The 20901-nt window shown below is 42.2% G+C and overlaps 2 protein-coding genes across 4 annotated transcripts; one reads left to right on the top strand and one right to left on the bottom strand.

Annotated features, from left to right (window-relative positions):
• Nucleotides 1–827: 827 nt before the first annotated feature.
• Nucleotides 828–7570, top strand: brf2 (BRF2 general transcription factor IIIB subunit). 3 transcript variants are annotated; one of them, XM_069183059.1, is made up of 5 exons: nucleotides 828–906; nucleotides 1762–1929; nucleotides 2441–2500; nucleotides 3090–3411; nucleotides 4446–7570. In XM_069183059.1, exons 2-5 carry the CDS (start codon nucleotides 1776–1778, stop codon nucleotides 5365–5367), a joined length of 1458 nt encoding a protein of 485 aa, XP_069039160.1. In that variant the 5' UTR covers nucleotides 828–906; nucleotides 1762–1775; the 3' UTR covers nucleotides 5368–7570. The 3 variants fall into 3 exon arrangements, with proteins under 3 accessions (XP_069039160.1, XP_069039172.1, XP_069039167.1); XM_069183071.1 differs by lacking the exon at nucleotides 828–906 and adding an exon at nucleotides 917–1039; XM_069183066.1 differs by lacking the exon at nucleotides 828–906 and adding an exon at nucleotides 1059–1456.
• Nucleotides 7571–7657: 87 nt separating this feature from the next.
• Nucleotides 7658–18111, bottom strand: prlhr2a (prolactin releasing hormone receptor 2a). The gene is made up of 3 exons (XM_006625302.3): nucleotides 17988–18111; nucleotides 12530–13001; nucleotides 7658–9852 (listed from the first exon to the last, which is right to left on the bottom strand). The coding sequence occupies exons 2-3, from the start codon at nucleotides 12973–12975 to the stop codon at nucleotides 9216–9218; spliced, it is 1083 nt and encodes a 360-aa protein (XP_006625365.2). The 5' UTR covers nucleotides 12976–13001; nucleotides 17988–18111; the 3' UTR covers nucleotides 7658–9215.
• Between the last annotated feature and the right edge of the window lie 2790 nt (nucleotides 18112–20901).

Genomic DNA, 20901 nt, shown 5'->3' with positions numbered 1-20901 from the left:
ACTCATCTGTGAAGCGTGCTTTGCACTAGGTTACAGATGCCGTCTTGTGGGATTCTGTCCCAATCCCAATGAAGAGTGCTGACAGGCAGGGTCTGGCTTCCACACAGTTTTCCCTTACAGATGTTCACTTTAGCTCAAATCCAGCGAATAAAGTATCCATGGCATAATCCAGGCAAACACTCTGCAGATGTGCAATTGCGGTGAGGTGGTGTGATTTGTGATCTACCTGTCTGATCATGGCCTGGCTGTGTTTGGCTCTAGCATCTTGTTAGGTTAGAAATGACACAAAAGCAGTAAATGCAGTTTTGGTCTATTGGTTTTAACTGAACTCCAGCTCTATAAAACATGTTAAATAGCAAGTTGTAAGTATTTTTTATAAAACAAAACAGAACCAGTAGCGTTTGCCTTTTTTGTTTCGCATTGTAAATCTATAAATGTTGCTATAACACAGGGCTTGAACAGTACAGTGTAAATACTTCATTGATACATTAAAAATTAAAATATGGACCCCAATAATGGTAATTTGTTGTATGGAACATTCTGGGACTAACTCCTTTATTACATTAATAATTAAAATATATTTAATTATTTTTCTGTTTTATTTCGTCGCCCTCTGGTGGCAAATAAGAAAAGCAAATTGGATTAGTAAAATCTGTACTAACACAAGTCTAAATATTTTCAAGGTCTTGACATTTGGCCTATAAATAAAATGCCTTTCTTTTTGGTAAAGAAATACTTAAATACTATATTTATTTAAATGATTTCTTGTTTTCCCCGAATTTCACGAGGGGAAAAAAGGCAAAAACAAAAGCCCGGAACCATAGTTTGGGAACTAAATTTAAAGACCGATGGACGCAGGGGACGATTTATGAGGATACGCGCTGGCGTTTCAAACTGTTTTGAAAGGTGTGTTGTTTAGTGGCTTTAAGATTTCAGTTTATCTGATTGTATGTTTAGCATTGTCTCTTGAGCTTAGGTTTGGTTTTGGCAGTGTGGTTTAAATATTCTTCCTGTAAACGCCTTGGAATCCTTAACAACCGTGAGAGAATTAAACATAAAATCTTGTTTCAGCTGCTGTTAGATATATTTGACATGGTTGGTAGTATTATGAAGTGCGACATTTCAGCGTACGAGTGCCGCGGTATCTGTCTGTGACTTCAATACATCACTTCTTGTGGTGTAATTAAGCTGATCAATATCTTGACTAGACCTAAGGAACATTTTTTTTTCGAAGATCTTAGGCCTATGATGATTTAAAGGCAACTAGTAAATCCTGTGGGTTCTTGTCGTGCAGGAAGGTGTTGTAAACCTGTGTTCTTAACTGAACTGTTAATGTTGACGATTTGAAACTGAGCGACCTGGACCTCCAGTTAGCGGGCGGGACTCAAATCTGAGTTTTTTTTTTGGTTGTCCAGACTCCGCCTAAAACACAGGCGTCAGAAACACCGGACTGTCAGTGAGTACTCGAGTTGTGCATCCATTTAGAGCCAAAGTGAGGGCTGCTGATGGATTAGCTGAATACTTCAAATGAGAACTAAATCGTGAATTTCCTATATACTGCATATATGGTTATTTTTGTATTGTATCATGTCTGGAAGAATGCTTACAAGTTTTTCCTCTAAATTTAGTACATCTCTGGTTTCATTGTTCACAGGTAAAAGACGGAGCTTTAGAAATGGATGAGTTGAGACTCTCCAGGATTGGAGTTGGTGAGCGCTGCCCTGAAGTAACTAACCTCAGACGGGTTGCTTGTCTTTATAGAAAGTGCAGAGGGGATGGCGTCGGGCGGATCTTGCCCAGACTGCGGATCGTCTAACGTGGTGGACGACGCTCTGTACTCCCAGAGCCAGCTGGTGTGTGCCGACTGTGGCTCAGTGCTGTCCGAAGGCCTGCTTACCACCACACGCAGCGAGGAGCAGTACAGCACAGGTATACCTTTGCTTTGATTTACTCGAAATTGGGTGGCAGTTGTCTGCCCTAAGAGCCTTTCGTCCAGGTGTTGGGCAGGCCTGGGGATTCTCCCTGTCCTCATTGGGGAGGGAAGAGCAAGTTCTGGTGGCTATGATAGATGTGGTAGATGTGTTATTACCTGGTGTGCATTTCTTAAATATTCTTGATCTGGTGACCCTAGAACACCTGTTCAGGTAGGTGCACTAGCTTGACAGCACTGTGGAGCACATCACACACAAGCGCTGAAATCAGTCCTGCTTCTCAAGGTTCCCCCATGTAGATGAACACGCGTGACTCATGCGCAGTGCACAGTCAGCTCTGAAGTTACTCTGGTGAGGTGTGCAGCATCTGCAGCTGAGCCCCGACGCTTGGTAATATTTGGTTATATGGCTTCTGTATTTCAATTTGGGATTGCCACCGAATAGCTGTTTAGTACAGCATCTTTGCTTTCTTTTCTGCTGGTTGGCTGATGCCTTTGTTCTGCACACAGAGGTGAGATACTCGGAGAGCACTGCGGTAGAAAAGCAGCCGAGCCGCAACCAGATAAAAGGTAAGACAGTGCTATACAGCCTTATCACACACAGAAACTCCTCAGATTTCTGCAGGATGGATAGCCTTGCACAAACACAATTTTGAATGTTCTCTGAGCAGCAGCTTTTCTTGAGAAAAGTCAAGGCCTTCTAAAGGCTTCTGAACTGTACAGTCCAGAGCTGGAATAATATAAACAGCACTGCTGCCTCTCGGTGGTGATGCTGTTCGGTGTGTAATCCTCTCATGTGTCTATAAGTCACTCAATGTTACACCCCAAAGCACAATGCCTTCCAAACGTTGCATGGGAACAGGGATGAGGAATTGGAGATTGGAGTCAGCGTGTGTGTATGTTTGTTGGAGGTAGCAATAAGAGCTTTAAGACACTCTTAAAATGCTTTTATGTAATATTGCTGCTGTTTTGTTTTTTGCATTTTTATTATGATAACAATGGATATATCAGTGTGATTTCAGTTATTCATTAGTATTGAATGACCTAGGCTTCATTTAATTATAAACTTCAGCAAGACACTGTGATCATGTATCATCTTTAGCTGAAATGTTTTGTGTTTTTTAATACCCTGTATTCAAAAAAGCTTCATTTCTGGCAGGACTGCAGCGAGTGCGCACACTGTGTCGCGTTCTCAGCCTTCCCCCTAGAGTGGAGGATTTTGCACAGGCCCTTTTCAAGCAGGCCTACACACACCCCGCTTTCCTGCATGTCAGCTTGGAGAAGAAGGAGCTGCTGGCAGGCTGCTGTGTCCTGGTGAGCTGCAGGCAGCAGGACTGGCCTGTCACCATGGGAACTATCAGCTCTCTTTTGCAGGCTGACCCAACTCTAATGGGAAAGGTTTACATGGAGATGATGAATGTTCTCAATCTGCAGACTCCATCTGTCAGCCTCACTGACCTGGTGCAAGGTCACTGCAACAGGTCAGTCTGCAGGGATTATACTAAAGGCTGTGTCATTGGCTCTTATGTTTCAAAGGGTGAACTATAGTTCTATACATATCACCATATAATAGTGAAACAGCTGTGCTCACTATACCTTTGGTAACTGAAAATTGGAAAAAAAAAACATTTACACGGAAAAGACAAAAAATATGACCATGTTTTAATGATTCAAAAGCTGGTTCTCAAAAACCCTGCTTGCTCCCATTGCTTGCAGGAAATGCCTCTGGCTCTGCCGCAGCCCTAAATTGGAAGAAGTGTTTAGAAAACAGGGGGAAGGATAGTTCTCAAGAAGTCAGGAACTGTCAGTCGCTGAAGCGTAGAATGCTCAATATGAGCATCGGAAGAATCTTCAGACGGCAAATTTAGTTATGAAAGAATTACATATTTTTGTGTAGCAGGGGTACTGTCACTTTATTGAGCAGTTTATTAAATGTAAATTCATTATGCTGATTAACATTTGTGATCAACATGTTTGATAAATGTGGAATCTACTGCGGATGTTCTCGTAAGTTGCTATTACTCCAGCGACATGAGGATGAGCTGTTGGGATGTTGTCACATCAGGATGCGGCAGAGAAGGAGAGCAAGTGAGATCCCAGGACTTGATGAGTTTAGTGTGCTACACTGTAATACTGTCAGGCTGTCTTTAATCACTGCAATTGGAGTTCTGTAGCACCAAACACTCTACCCAGACTATCCCACTTGGACGATCAATCACTCTGTAGTACACAGCATTTAGCAAATCGTTTTGTACATCTGCACCTCACACCTGACCTTCTCCAGGACAGTCTGCAGATAACCTTGAGTTGTTGCTAAAGATCTGATTCTTGATTTTCATCAGGCCTGATATTCAGCAGGTTAAGTTTTGTCATCTTCTGTTCCTGACACTTCCTATCATAAGGTTACTTAAGGGCCAGTGCAAGTTACTCAAGTGTGGCATGTGGCAGTCACGAAAGATCAATTAGCCAAAATGAGAGTGTACGGATGATTAATGTGATTATGTTCTTCCCCTAGTTTCCAGCTCTCCTCTCATGCCATCCCAGAGCAGCTGCGCGAGAGTGCCACCCAGCTGTCCGACTGGGCGGTCAAGCTGGTAGAACTGGCCGGCGAGGCCTGGCTGTCGACTGGCCGCCGACCCGTGCCTATCCTCACTGCTGCCACCTATCTGGCCTGGCTCTCTCTGCGTCCCTGCCCGGCTCGCCATCGCATCTCCCTCAGCAAATTCTGCAAGCTGGCGGGAGTGCCTCTTCCTCCCCCAGCCGTCAAGAGAGTTTCAGAGCTCCGGCACACCCTCTGCAGGCTGGGAAAAGAGCTGCCCTGGCTGAATGGCTCCCAGTTAGACTCCAGAACGGTGGTTAACCACGGCAAGGATATCCTGAAGTATAGACAAATTCTGCTGAGGAAAGCCATGCAGAGTCATGATGCTGAACACCAACCAGGAGCAGTGCCAGGTACTACAGCCATTGAAAACAGGCCTGCTGGTGGTAACTCTCTGGAGACTGGAGAGACCACAACCACATTGGATCTGGGACAAGATCCAGGCGCCCCAGTTTGTGTGCCTGTGCAATTGGAGGCCGCCAGGGCAGTTGATCCTAGACAGCAGCACGAAGGAGCATCTCAGCCAGATGCTGGCGAGTGTTCACAAGGGCAGCCAAATCTTATAATGGGCACTGTGACTCAGCGGGACTCTGAAGGAGCAAAGGGAACAGGGACAAGTGGTGTTGGCACATTAGGAGCTGAGAAAAGGCACACCCCAGTGTTTTTACCTCCTTGCCTGATGAACCCCAAGAAAAGGAGGAGGACAGAGGGAGAAGTGGCAGGTGCAGGCCAGCAGGTGACAGGGTATGAAGAGATTTTGGACAGTGAGATCGAGGAGTACATCCGCACCCCTGAGGAGGTACTGGCTTTTGCAGAAGCTCAGGCTCGACTTGGATAGCTCGGAGCTTCAAGTGCTCAACAGAAGGATACACCTGGCGTAGTACATGTTTTTATGTCTGTAGACTGAATGGCTATCGTGACATCCAGATAGGAGTTGTCATTACAGTGTTGAACTCATCTGGAATGAGCTACTGCAGAGTTTCTCTAGAATTGGACTGAGCAAACTAATCATTTTTATAGGATTGCACTTTGTTCTTCATTTGTGCCAGGATGTGGCCACACTGGAAAGCACACCACTAAGATGGTTTTGTGTTGCTGGAAAATATTCTGTTGAAAAGCAGATAGCATTTGGAATTTAAAAGACCTTCAGAAATCTTGTCTCTGAAACTCATGTTTAAGTAAAAAAATCTTTATTTTATAATAAAAAGTTAAGAATTTACCAATCAAACAATTTTGTAATGTTTTTGATAACTTTCAGGAGAATGCTATCTCTTTACTCTGAAAATGCAACTGCAGTTTTGGTCATGTGAGGTTGCTATACAATAGATTTCTGTGAGCATAATATATACATAATATTTTAGTTGTTCAATCAAATTCATATGAACACGACGAGACGGATGAAGGAATAGCATACTTAATATTTTAAGGTGTGGTGTTAACTCGCCTGGTTGAGGACATGACAACGCTGAATGTTCAAGGGTAACAAAACTCCACTCACTTGCAAGGAATGAATCAAGGAGACAGCTGCAAAGGGTGAAGATGGAGTGGAGGGAGGGGTGTGAGGAAAGATGTACACAAAGCTCAGCAAACAATATTTATGTGTAAGACATGAAGTGTGAGATTACAATTTACCCTCTCCCTGAACTTCTGTTTAACAACACCGTTTCAGTAGTTTGGTCAAATTCTAATTCATGTGCATATAAGATGCTGGTCAGGGAATGCAAGTCAGCAAACAGGTGGCAGTAGAGTCAAGAAGGCCTGGATGAATGGAGACTGGAATTCTGTGGAGGGTGGCAGAAAACACTGAGCCAGCCAGGAAAGTGTAAAGTGAGGACATCGGCACTAAAACAGAAGTAGAATAGGAAGGAGTAGGGAGTACTGATGTTTGTTGCAGCTGAATGGATGAGGAAGGATCCCACATGGACCTCCAGAGAAGAATAGATGAAGCGATGGTCCTGAGGACAAACAGGACCAGTGTACTTCAGAGACTGTTGGTGGAAGCTTGTGGTGGTGGGGGAATAGTCGAAGGTCGACACCACACCAGTCGGGCACTGGCAAGGATTGAGAACAAGGAGACTGCACAGTGCAAACTGATGTCTATTCTGTTGGAAAGCAAAAATATAATATTACTTTCTTTCCAGAAAGTCTGGATTGTTCTCAAAGTTGACATTTTTGTCTTCAAGCAATACTCTGAACATCAAAGCTACCCACGCACAGAGCAAAGAACCAGGCAGTGTTCATGGCAAGAAATACTTTTTCTTTTTACTTTTCTCTTTAGGTTATTTTCATTTTCCCCTCACACTGAAAGTTTCTGTTTGATATCTTATAGCTGCCAGCAAACTGCCAGGAGTTGCATCATTAAAGCTAACATTATTGACAGTAATCGCTGAGTTTACAGTTTCCCAAGGATGCCTGGTAATTGCACGCTGTTTGAGATGAAATTGCCAGTAATAATTTTATCCTTCTTTTCAAGACGCGCTCTGATGCTTGGGCTCAAGTGCCAAGGCAATTATCAGAGGAAGCTGTTGAATGTTGTTCTTAACTTTTTGACCTGGAAATGTAGTAATGTATTTTCAGTTCAACCGTGGGCTTAAAATGCATTTTTATTAGTTTCATCATTCGTCTTAATTCAGAAGCCCATGCTAAGCACCCCCCCGCCCTTTTAAAATGGAAACTATACATTTGGATTTTGTTTCTTATCCCCAGTTAGACCACCTTAACCTGTCACTTCTGTAGGTGAGCTCAGATACAGTAGATCACCTGGCCAGTCTAATGTATTAAGGAGGGGGGGTCAAATGCCAAGGTGTTAAAAGTTAAATTTGATTATCTGATTATCTGCCCATAACCGTCCCTTTTGAGGATGGTCTTAGATTTCCAAAAGAAATTTAGAATTTTAAACTTCAAGGTAGACATTCTCTTGGCAATCTAAAAAAACACACTGGCTTCCTCTTAAGGGACAGTGTTGGCAGAAAATCCTTCTTTAAATTTTCTTCTTTTGGTAAATTTCAGAATATCTTCTGTGGTTTTTCATTGCAGCACTTAGATGAGAGTTAAGTGCTTTTTATGTATGTTTTTACACTAAGGGTACAAAATCATACAATGAAACACACAAATGTTCATCGACTATATTCAGGCTCCCCTTCAAGCCTTTATTAAGGATTTTACCAGCTTCTTCCTCTGATTCACAGTTCTCACTCTCCTTGTCTTCAGTACTGCAGCCCATTAAGTGTGCACGAGCCTCTCTGCAGCTAGTGAAACAGATCGGATATCACCCAGCTGTGTGGGTCTCAGAAAAACGGAGCTCTCTGGATCAGCCAACCGGCTGATCAGCGCTGGGAGCAGGGTCAGGAGGGGTAACAGTGGTACAGTGAAAAGTCACCATTGCTTTCAGCCGTAGGAAAGCTGAAGTTCATATGTGACCTCCAAATCAGCAGCTTATCAATGTACATCTTTTCCTTCATTCCATCATGAGCTGGTTAAGAAAGGTAAGCCTCTTGCTGTTTTTATCTCATGGTGACATGTCTGATTTATAGCCTCCAGTCAATTATTCATTCTGTATAAAGCTTTGCACTCCCAGTTTGTCTCCTCTTTCTGACATTTACTTATATTATTATTGATGATCTTATTCAACACTTTGAATAAAGGGAACAGAATAAAGTGGTTCTTCTGGTAGTCTTGGATTTTGCCTCTATTGATAATGTTAACGTTTTCCCACAATTTGATCCTTCCTTTCTGTTCAGTCTCACTACTGCGACCACAGACAGTGTCTCACATGAGCTAGATTTTTCACCCTGCCTGATTTTTCAATAAAATGGAACTTAAGGAGATCAGAGCTTGTGTGGTTTGAAGACAGGACAAGCTTCTTGCTTCCTGCAAGTATCCAGTATTTTGCAACCATAGATGCAGACTCTCACGTGAGCTATTTGTTAAGGTCGGGAGTTTAGAGGTCATACAGGACTGCCTCCAGCTGAGAGTAAACATTCCTCCCTGACTTTCTTTGAGCTATGTCAGGAGGCCTGTTCTTTTGTTTGTTTATATTTGCACAGAAAATGTACCACTTTCCTGTAATTTCCACTGGGGTTGTTTTTTTATATATTCATAATTATATTTTCTGCATCTCTGCTTTTGGTTTCCTGCTTCTGCTTAGAATACTTTCCACTTAACTAAATAAATTCCACAAGGAGCTACATCAAAAACGATTCCATCTCTCCTGAACATCCACATGTAGAAATACATTCACCTCTGGTCTTAAACGTGTACATCGTCTGCCTTGTCAGTATAAAATAAATGGTTTGTCTTTTGGCCACTTTGCTTAGAGATGCTGGTATTGAGATTGAGAATGGGTCGTCATGCCCTTTACTGTACAGAGTTTTCAACACAGTGCACCTTTACAGAGTCATTCAACGACGGTTTGCCTAATTCCTACATCCCATGTTATGGTGTTCCACCTGGCTGATTTGCTGTTACTGGACTAACTGTCACCTCATGCTTTTGCTGTTTTGACCCCGATTGAGTATACAACTCTCTGGAGTCTCTCCAACCTTCACATGTAGCCTCTGGTCCTCAGAGTGTCTTCTCTCAGCTACTCTTCAGCCTCACTCCAGGGACTGTACCAGGCTTTCTGTGGTCCCAAGTCAGTGATCAATTGCGCTCCGAGTCCCGGTGAGTGCCAGACTCCCCTGGAGGCTAGAGCACCACGCTGGCAGTGGCACAGTTGTTGGTGGGAATCCCGATGCGGCGGCGACAGGTGAACATCTTGCGCAGCTCGGCACGGAAGCGGTCGTGCAGCCAGGCGTACAGGAAGGGGTTGCAGCAGGCAGAGCTCATGGCACACCAGTGGCACAGCAGCTGGATCAGCAGGAAGTAGTGCTTGTCGATCAGATTGATGTCGATGTCGCGCAGCACGTTGAAGACGTGGATGGGAAGCCAGCAGATGCCGAAGGCGGCCACCACCAAGGTCACCAAACGGAAGATCTTGCGCTTGCGGGCACGCTGGGCCTCTGCCTGGCTCTGCGTGGGGTGACCAGGCACGACGCAGTTGCGCAGCTTGACGGAGATGCAGAGGTAGGAGATGCTGAGGGCAGACAGGGGGAGGATGTAGGTCATGATGAGGGTGCTGTAAGCGTAGGCCAGGCGCTCTTGTTCCTGGCCCATCCAGAATTCCTCGCAGATGGTGAAGCCCTCCTCCTGGAACTCCACGTGGTAAGTGTGAGCGATGGCAGGCGCCACCAGACCGCAGGACAGCAGCCAGATACCAGCTAGGACGTAGGTACAAGCTGGCACTGAGATTCGCTTCTTCAGAGGGTGCACTGTGGCGTAGTACCTGCAGGCAAGACAGAGACAAGTGACAAATCACTGCTACTGGAGTATCCTGGCACCCAGGCCTTCAGATGTATCTGATGCATCACATCAGAGATCGCTTTTCATAGTAAATGTCCTCAGATGAAATTGGGATTTCTCTTTATTCAGTGAAACCTTGGTAGCATCGTAGAGTGGTTTTCACTGATTGTCTGTTGGGGAATTCTGTTACCATTGTCACTGGGAAATTCATGTGTTTAGATTGAATATTGGTGCACAGATGACAAGGACCACTGTTCTTCCTAATGCATATCAGTCATCTAGAGTCTGGTACAGCTAGCAAACCGGTCATATTTGCAGACCAAAAAAAGGAGAATTGGCAAACACTGCTGAGGCTGTGTAGAAAGTAACAGCCGATTTTGTATTTGCAGACATGGTTGTTGCATTTCATTGAGTGTGGGGGTTGTTAATGATTTTGGAGACATGAGCACAAGGGTGGATTTGTGTTGTTTTAAACCAAAGCTAAATATTTAAAAAATGTAAAAAGTTACTGGTAATAATTAATAATCAAGACTCACTTTCCAAGCTTTTAAAGCACAGCTGTGAGTCTCAGATCAGTGTCTGGCTGTGGTGTTTTCTAATTGGAAACAGATGTCTTTGAAGAAAATTAAAAGAAATTGCTTTTAATTATAATGGCACAGATGTACTCTTGTCACAGCAGCCGTCTTAACGTGACATCCTTGTTTTTAACTCGCCACCTTCCAGACTGGTTGTCACGGTGGCATTCCTGCCTCTCCATGACTGTGCATCTTCTCCCTGTGTTCCTCCGGGTCCTCCGGTTTCCCTCATAGCCCCAAAACATACTGGTAGGTAAAACAACCATATACCTCTGGAACTCACACCTGGCAGCCCGCTGAAGCCCACAGGTGAGCCTGGTCAGTACCTGAATGGGAGACCTCCTGGGAAAAACTAAGGTTGCTGCTGGAAGAGGTGTAAGTGGGGCCAGCAGGGGGCGCTCATCCTCTAGTCTGTGTGGGTCTTAGTCCCCAGTATAGTGACGAGACTATACAGTAAAAGAGCACCGTCCTTCGGATGAAACTGAAAACCTAGGTCCTGACTCTCTGTGGTCTTTACAAATCCCAGGGCGTTTCTCAAAAGGAGTAGGGGTGTTAACCCGGCATCCTGGCCAAATTTCCCATTGGCCTTTACCATTCATGGCCTCCTAAAAATCCCCATTTCTGAACTGGCTTCATCACTCTGTTCTCTTCCGCACTGATGACTGGTGTGTGGTGAGCGTACTGGTGCACTATGGCTGCTTTTGCATCATCCGGGGGGGCTACCTATTGGTGGTGGTGGAAGGGAGTTCCCATTATCTTTAAAGTGCTTTGAGAGAAGTGTCCAGAAAACCACTATACAAGTGTAAGCAATTCTTATTATTAATGTTTTTTTTCTGGGACAATTGGCCTTAGGAGTGAGCGTGCGCATGTTTGTGTCAGAGCGTTTGCCCTGCTGTGGAATGGTGTCATGGCGAATGTATACTCTGCCTTTCGCTCATTTCTTGCTGGCTGGGCTGTAGCTCCCCTGCAGCCCTGTACTTGACAAAGCAGTTCGAAGATGGAAGGATGGAACCTATCTTAGAATTCACCAGGCAGACGCTTCACAGTTCATTTTGTGTTTTCACAAGATGCAATTTTTTGGGGGGGTGTCACTGCCAAATGTGGAGTGCCACTTCACCTTCTAGAGCACCAACACACCAGGGGAATCTGTAGTGAACTTGCTGCATTAAATCTGTGTCCATGCAAATTGAATATGTGGATGTCTCTGAATAGACACGCTTCCCTTTTCAAGTTATGCAAATGCTTTTAATGAGCAATCTTGTCTTATTAACGTAAATGCCAAAATATGGTGTATTTAAAAAAAAAGACATGCTAGCAATTATTATATTGATGTCAACATTAATTGCCCACGTGTCAAAAACCTCATTCAGTGTTCCAGTGCTTGCTCTGGTATGCTTTTGGCAGATTGGCAGAAGAGGAACTGGCTATCTGTTTAATGGGTATTCGCAAACCTTGGATTAGAGTGAAAAATAATTAACTATATTTCCTTGACTGCCATTTTCTCTTACCATTTGTTGCCACACATTTGGTCCATTATCTCTCTCTCTATATATACAGTGCAGGCATTTCTTAAAATGTAATGTTATCAATGTGAAGTGAATGTCTTGACAGGTGGTAGGGACGAAATAGTACATCTCTGTTCTTGTCTTGTATTTGTATTTAAATATTTGGGTCCTCAAATCCTTACAAATTTCAGCCTCCTGTAGTTCATTACTATGTAGATTTTAAAGAAGGCTGCAAGATGTAAAACTACCAAATAGCATGCAGGTTACTCACAGCATGCACTACACCAGCCATTCACAAGACCTGGTCTTCCATGCCTGCACTCACATAACTGGAATCTTCCAATTACTTGCTTAATATGGCCCTTTTAAGAAACGGTCGGCTGTGAAAAGTTGCAGATTTCCTACTAGCCTAAAACCCTTTCAATAGAGCAGAACTGCTGCTTTTCAACACCTACAGCCGGCCTGGTTAAAAATGTCTTGAGTACATTCGTTCAGCTGTGCTGCTCCAAACACTGTTGCAGTATATAGGATTGGTGCACTGTCACAGAACATCACAGGGGTCCGGTTGTGTGTTGCTCACCTGTCCACAGCTATGGCGGTTAGAGTGAACACAGACACGTAAACGGTCACGGGCTGGATGAGGAACACCAGGTAACACATGAAGCGTCCGAAAACCCAGCCCCGCGGGTTGAAGGCGTAGGCGAGAGTGAAGGGCACGCAGGTGGCGCACATCAGCATATCGGAGAAGGCCAGGTTGCCAATGAAGAAGTTGGTGACGTTGTGCATCTTGCGCGTGCGGCAGATGACGTAGAGGAGCAGGTAGTTGCCAAAGATCCCCACCAGCACCACGAGCGCATAGCAGGGGATGATAAGGGGCTTGAAGGACTGCAGCAGCTTCACCCCTGCGAACTGGGAGCTGCTGTTGGAGGAGGTGTTCTGCACTGGCACCTCGAAGACACTGCTGTTCTCCCCTGCGCCACCAGGTGGCACCACGTCAGTCCCCCAGGCACAGCCACTGCCTTCCATCCTAGCAAGAAGAGGGGTCTGTAACGCTGCAAAAAGTGGGAATCAAAAAAGAAATGAGGGTTAATCTCAATTATTATTTATTGCAGAGTTAAATCGGAACTATAGGACCAGAGCGAAGTATTCCCACAATGTTTGTGAAACAAGATTCTTCGCACATTTATGAAGAGTAGTTTTGCTTGTAAAATCACACTGGTACTTTGCCAGACCGATCACTCATTCATCTCAGCACGTGGTAGTTCACTGTGAAAAGTGATGATTAAGAAATGAGGAGAATCTTAATCTATCAAACTATACATGTGGAAATTCGGCAATAAAGATCTTTACTTGGGCTTATGCACCACTTATGGTAACCACAGCTTTTTATACCAAATGTAAGACACATGCTGCATATTTCCACGCACTGTGCCATTGCATAAAAATAAAGACAAGCTCATTTAGTGGTTTAGAAGCACCACAAAGACCAAGACATGGAATTATGAAGGTGATTCTGATTATTTCTCACTTTAATCGAGTTTCAGCTTTAAATAACCCCCACTTTAAACCCTAAAGTGGCGATCTGTAAAAAAGACATTAAGTGCACAAAAAACTCTGGGTTTAATTTCATCCTTTGCAGTCTACGAGGTCTTGTGGTCAATCACACATTAATGGCTGGAAAAAGCCATTCTGGTGATCTGTGATATAGAACCTCTCCGAGCATTTCCACTATAGCATTTCCTGACTATAGATCATGTTGCTGTTTAACTGGAAAGGTTTTAAACTAATATTTGAAGGGATTGTGATTAAATGGATCCATGCTAAATGCTTAGAACAAGACAGATTTCTTATAGACTTCTAGTATTCTACATCCTGACCACTTGCAATTCAAGTGAAATTCAAATTCAAATACTGAGCAGTAGTTTAATTCAAGTAGGTCTGTATTATTATTATTTAGGTTGGATGTGTTGTGTAATTGCACATAGCCATGAGTGTTGCGCCACAGCTGTATGAAATTGATCTCTTATGATAAAATACCCAGGCAAATGGCCCACGCTGTTTCAATCCCATTGTAACATTGTTACATGTAATTTGTGCCCAGTTATGACAGTTAGGTCATGGCTCTAGTTTTCTCCCCATAAAAATTGATTAATCAGTATGGAGGATTAGTTAAAATTCTGGACCCATAACTGGAATTAATTCGAGCAAAAGATACTTCATACATATTGCTTCAGGGAAATGCCCAGCTGTTGTAGAGACATCCAGACAGTGAAGCTAGGCATGCATTTGGAAAAGAGGACATGTTTCATTGTCTACAGAGTGGTGCTAGTTTAAAGATCAGCTAAGACTGGTTCTGTCTCAAGTTGTTCTGAGGGAGATCCAATTTTGGAAGAGAGTCGGTGAGCATTCAGTTTACTGCAATGTAGCACAAGCAGAGAAATTGTAAAGGCAAATTAGGAACTTAATCTATGATGCTTTCATAAGAGATATTAAATGTGTTTCTTTAACTTCTAAAGTTCATTTTTACAGACTAAAATTGTAGGCTTCTCTGGAACAAATCCTGGAAGACATTGGTCCAACTCTGCTCAGTTTCAGCCTCACGATCGGCAGCAACAGAAGGATCGTGGGACACAAGTGGAAATGTAAGACACAAGACCCTTCTTTACATAGAGGACTGTGGGAGTTGGGAGCTAGCTGCCAAGCCATGTGATTGAAGCTAACTCAGTGGGATCCTCTTAGGCCTGGAATGATGGAATTCTTAGAGCACTAAGATACAAGTAAGATTGGCGGAATAGTCCCCTAATTTGCTGCGTTCTAGTTGACTGTGCGGGTAGGTTTTTCTCTTTCTTCATTAAGAGCTTAAGGGGTGAAAGAAACAAATGGGGCAGGAAATTGTATTATGGGTGCTGATGCACTGCAAAATGGCTTCATGAAGCTCTCAGCTTAGTACATGAGAGGGACCTAATTATATTGGCTCAGATGACATTTTCAGAGATAGGGACTATTTTTCTCCCTGCGGTTCTCCATTTCTGTTATTCTTGTTCTAGTGCTCCATCCCACTGACTGACATATAAATGAAAACATTTTGTATTGTTGCTGCTCGTCTCTGTTTCCTGTATGAACCACCACACAAAAAAATTAGGTTAATGAATCTGTTGTGCCTCAGAGCAAAAAATAATCTATTTTTTTTAAATTAATGTTTTCTAGAATAAACAAGAAAGATATGACTCATAGCTCAGTTATAAACCTAGCAATAATCGAGGGGCAGCTAATTGCAAAGCCTAAGGCTTTTTCTTTTGTACTTGTGCTTTTCACATTTAGCATGGAAATCTTTCATCCTGCCAAGTGTTGGTACTCTGTACTTTAATACTTTAATGTAGCTGGTTTTGCATAGGTAAATGACAGCTGGCACTTGAAGCCATTGTTAAAAATTAGGGCAGCTTGGATTAACTTCATGAACTTTCCTGCACTTTAGGAAGATATATTTCCAGCAGGAAACGACAGAGAAACACTGGAATACTCAAAGGAACAGGACGATGCATTGGTATTGGGCTGAATTCGGTGTCAGAACCCATGACAGACTGCTCCTGGTCAGTTTTCTTTTTATTAAAAGAATGAAGGCTCTGTTCATTGCACTGGAAACCTGAGGCAAAACAATAATAACTTCTCTGCTCTTCATAACCCAACTGTAAATCTTCACAAATAGACTTCAAAGTACATAGCGCATCTGAAGTGCTTCAGATGAAAGTCTCAAGAGTATGAGGACAAATCCCTCTATATCTCCCCACATTAGGTTAAGATACCAGCCATTGGCAATTGGCAGTTATATTTGTGATTTGGTCATGAGTACAGCAGCAAGTCCTTTTCCTTTCTGGCCTGGTTAGTAGTAGATTGAAACAGCATGACAGCTCACCTTTTAACTTGGTGTACTAATCAGCCATAATTGCTATAGGCAGTTCTTAATAGGTTTTAATTTATGTTAATTCATTAGTATGCCTGATCACCCTTTTCAGCTGATGTTTGGGAAACAAAGTGCTTTTCAGAAAAATGTTTCTGCATGGCAAGAACAGAGCAAGCGGCAGACCGTGCCATTGCAAATGTCTCACGCTATCAGTGCGTACGTGTTGACAAATTACTGAAGATACGGGCTCCGCTTTGTTTATTAATTTATAATTTGCAGCCACACTCTTTCTTAAACAGAAAGATAATTAATATGGACCCAAAACTCACATTGAATTCAACAACATGACCCATGAAAGGCAGATGCAGCACATTACAAATCATCTTAGAAATTAAAGGAGTGCTTTTTAACAAATACTGCACTGTGTTATTGGCATCTAATTACTTCTAATTGCATTTTGATATCTGTCTTTTTATTTTTCTTTAAGGCTTGATAGACAGAAGACTATTTGGTGACCGACTTTTAGAATGTTATGAAAATTACTACAGGGCAGCCTAGATATTTTTGCTCAGGGTAAGCTGTGCTTGCATCTTCTGAAAAAAAGACTAATTTTCAGTCATCAGACATTTAAAGCGTGCTAAAGAGTGAGTTCGGTCTAAGTCATGAACTGAAGTCAGATTTCCTCCTGTTGAAATCCAAAGTTCTTGGTAGTGTCTACTTGGCAACAAAACAAGGATAGAAAATGTGTAAATTAATGTGGAAATTAATATTTCCAGTTTATTATAGTTTGAATTACAAAACCTGGAGCAAATCTCTCAACGAATGTGTTTTTTTAGAGCTCTGTGAATTGAAATCGGATGAAACACTGCCTTCTATCCTGCTCAAGTGTTTAAATACGACGAGGGTGGCAGGTTAGTTTTGACCATGCAGTTGTGATAATGCAAGCTGATCTCATTCAGGTGAATGCCTTCCTGCCTTTTGAGTCACTTGTAAGTTAAGTGTGCATCGAGGGTTGACCCTTTATGACCTCTGAAGAGCCTCCACGTCTTTATCGGTACTGGGTGTACGTTTTACAAATAGACCTGCTTGTAGTAAAATATATCTTTCAAATAGTGATTATTTCGTTTTAATCTGTACAATCAACGGGTCCACACGTTCTTCTGTGGACTACCGTGGCTTCAATTCGCCCCTTCACTATTCTTTAATCATAGTCATTGGAAAGAAAGACTCATAACGAATTGGAAGAGAGGTCTGGGCACAAAGTCCATCTGCTGCTGGGGGTTATTTCTTCTTTAGCAAATTGACAACGTAATATTGTCTCAATTATTTCAACACCTGCAGAATACTAATAAAATCGGTTTATATCAAAATCAACGATTTACGATTTACTTCCGATATGAATTAATCCAATGACAATAGAATTGCCATGCAGAACTAAAATCATGATTATTATTTATTTCACTGTTACTTGTGCACGTTTTATTTGTTTATACGCAGAGCACGATATGTGTTGTAATAGCACTACAGCACTGTACATTGAATACACAAAATACTGCTAAATACAGTATATGTCAAGGTACTCAAAGTGTTTCGTTATCCCTAAAGTAAGTCAAATCCAGAATGAGTACTAAAAACCACCAGGTTAATAATTCTAACTATGTTCTGGTATTGAAAATATGCGTCTATATGAAATAATGTATTCCATTACGTACTGTATACGATATTTCATGCCTAATCGCATTTGACGGCTACCTACGTGTTTCACCATTAGAAGGTATTTAATGTGCCGTTTAATGTGCGCTACCGATTTTAACTGCAAACAAATTAAAGCGATTAAAGTTTTATGATTTCCCCAAAAATGTCTAGATTTTGGTACTGATTTTGAAAAATTCCAGTCAGACTAATAACAACATAACTAATATATGTAACAATTGGAATTACCTTAGAAAAGACAGACTCCTAAGTGTGAACTAAGATAACAGATCAGAAGCACTGACGAAAATAACTGCAGCTCACAGTTTCAGAAGCGTTTTGCATATTTGTTTGGTTCACGGGGATAAGATGTTACTGTATCTGGTACAAACAAATTGCGGTACAGACGCGTTGATAGAAACTCAAGCAAGTTCGGTCGTCTCACCTTGGCACCAAGAAGCAGTCCCTGCTCGTCCTAAAGCAGGGGTCTGTGCGTTGGTCACCGCAATTCAGCGCAGACAGCTCCAGGTCCCGCTATCCTCCGCAGTGAGAGCATCGCATCTCTCCCACAAAACTTATTTGTCCCGATAGATCAGGGCGAGACGGGGGGAGAGAGGGAGGGAAGAGGACAGAAATGTTGATAGGTGGAAAAAGGTGAGCCTTCCCTCTGGCGGCCAGTATTTGATGCTGCAGCAGCTGCTGATGCTGATATTCAACAGTTCGCGTTTTGACGTGTAACTCAGACAACGATGACCGATGCGGTCCGTTCTTCCTCCACCAGGGACGACACAACCTATTATGTTAAAATCAACGAACAATAAAAACCTTTTTTGTCTGACGCTAAACCGGAGTCCCCTAACGAGAAACTCTAATTAATTCCATGAACTCGTCAGTCAGTGCCGTGCTTGAATTGATATTGCAGATCCCTACATCCGATATCGGAAGATCCCCGATATCGGAATAGTAGGTGTATTATCCCCGGTACCCTAGCTAAATTCCCCTCAGATTCTAGACTATCTAATCCCTCTTACTTCGACTGTGAAGCAGCTTCTCACTCCTGGCGTGACGTGTGTCATTTTGTTTTATTTTGTTTAAATGAATTCATGAACCGATTCTGATATAAAAAGATCTGTTGAGTTCTTTAATGTAATTCCAAAGTGTATTGACCAGGGCAATAAGCAGAGTTGCAAATCTGTCATGGTCACAAATGTTTTAAGGTACTTATGATATCAGTATAAACATACAGTACTCCTTACAGAATAACATTTCATTCGCCACCAAGTACATTGTAGCTACGAAAAATATCAAATCGTCTATATAAGCTATCACAACCTGATATTAGGTAAGCTATTATCCCTTGCTGGCATAATAAATCTTAAATTTAGAAGCAAACCGTCATTGTGCTGCTACTCTGCTTCAGTGAGAAAAGGCATGATAGCTGAAAGTAGTAACAACACACGCACACACCGCACACGGTACTCCTACACTAGTTAATGGTGTTTGAAAATATAGCGCACAAAACCTAGGCTACATCAATACAGAGCACAGCTCTCTAGTCTTCACGCAGAGATCAATCCCGAGCTCATCATCTCCATAATTGTTTAAAGAACCTGGCTGTGCAGATTGTCCCCAGGAAATACTGTACTACTGCATAGACATTAAGAACCTAAGCACAAACTATATCGTGCCCGCAACAACTGTGGGACAGAATTAGCAGAAATACCACTTAGTGTATTTCCTCATCTCAAGGCGATTAAAAAAATTAAATATCGCCGTTAAAAGAAAACAGAAAACTAAAAACATATACATCTTTCGGTCTTTTCCCAAATTCTGACTTGAGGAGGAATACAGTATATAGCCTTATTCCGCCTGCGTCTCATTTTGCACTAGGTTAATAATTTTCCTCTACCCTGCCACTCTCTTCCTCACTGTTAGAGAACAAGGATAGACTATATTCATCAAGGTATGTACAGTCTTTCTCGAGAAACTGAGCTTCTACATAACCTAGTTGTTATTTATACGCGATTTAACCTTTAGGTATTCTCATCAGCGATATGAATGCAGTGTTCTTCATATTCTGAAAAGTATGAAATATCATGAATTACATTTGTAATTTACATTACAATTATAGTGGAATTACAAATCTTACTCTTCTGCAACAAACGTGTGTATGTAAACGCTTACTGCTAATGTAATTTGTATATACAGTACGATGTGAGGGTTTGCAAGGAGTATGCAATACAGAATGTGAATGAATGCAATACAGTACTAAAGTAAAGCAGCTCCATTGAGTAAAACTCGCCCCTTACCAGCACACACTTGCCTGTTGTTTGAGCTACACCACAATAAAATAGTATCTATATTCGTATTCGGTTTGTATCCCATGTCCATAAAGGCCAGCTCGTGGTGGCTATAGGCGGGAAGAGGCTCGTGAACAGCTACGAAGCACACAGATATTCACCTTGGCCACTTCGCTATGCACACTGAAAATATAACTGAACTAAATGGGTGTGTGGTTTCCCCCTTGTTAAAACGGCATTCCGATAACCGTTCTAGTTTGTTAAAGATCACAAATAAACTTCACAAGATTTGAACACTCTGTACAACAATTTAGCAAGTTAGAAGTCCCTTTAATTTTAACGTTAATCCTAATATTTCGTTAGCCAAAACTCAACGTCTGCGGCTTATATTTATGAAAACAAACATACGTAGTTCTTCCTTTCACCACCTGTGATATAAGGTGTAGGTGTTTTCAGGCTTACTATTTCTTAGGAATATTTTGTTGCCTTTAAACCAACGCTGAAAATCAAACGTTTTAATACATTTTACCATTATTTGCACACGAGCCTAACATTTGTTGTGGAAAATATAAATACAGTAGCAGATGACACGAGGTCGGGTCTTCTCTGAGGTGGTAATGCCTTACAGAGAGTGACCTGTCTTTGTCCTGTTCCAAGTCAAGCAGAAGAAATAAGGTTCATATTTGTAGTCAAGTTTATGAGTTGTTTAAAAACATTCCCTAACGTGGTATTAAATGGAGTTTACTTCATAATTTCGGGAAGAAGTTGAGATCCTTATTGTCGTTGATTGATAATGGGATATGTTGGTACTGTTCTGTGAAATTGTGTTTACCCGGATGTTATATTGGTTTTTTTTACTGGCTGGAGAGGGTTTGGCATTTTAGAGATTGTATGTATAGTGTTTCCCGAAGTTTAATACGAGACTAAATTATGCATCGTTCTTTGCCTTTAAGCGAAGATACTACACTTATCTTGCACACTTCACGCTTGCCTACGTACTATAAGTCTCGCACACACGTCTTCCAAACGCATATTTCTCTCACCTCCCAGTCGTCACCC

Source organism: Lepisosteus oculatus, chromosome 2 (assembly GCF_040954835.1).
Source record: "Lepisosteus oculatus isolate fLepOcu1 chromosome 2, fLepOcu1.hap2, whole genome shotgun sequence".
Taxonomy (NCBI): Eukaryota; Metazoa; Chordata; class Actinopteri; order Semionotiformes; family Lepisosteidae; genus Lepisosteus; species Lepisosteus oculatus.
This window is presented reverse-complemented; position numbering and strand designations above follow the sequence as displayed.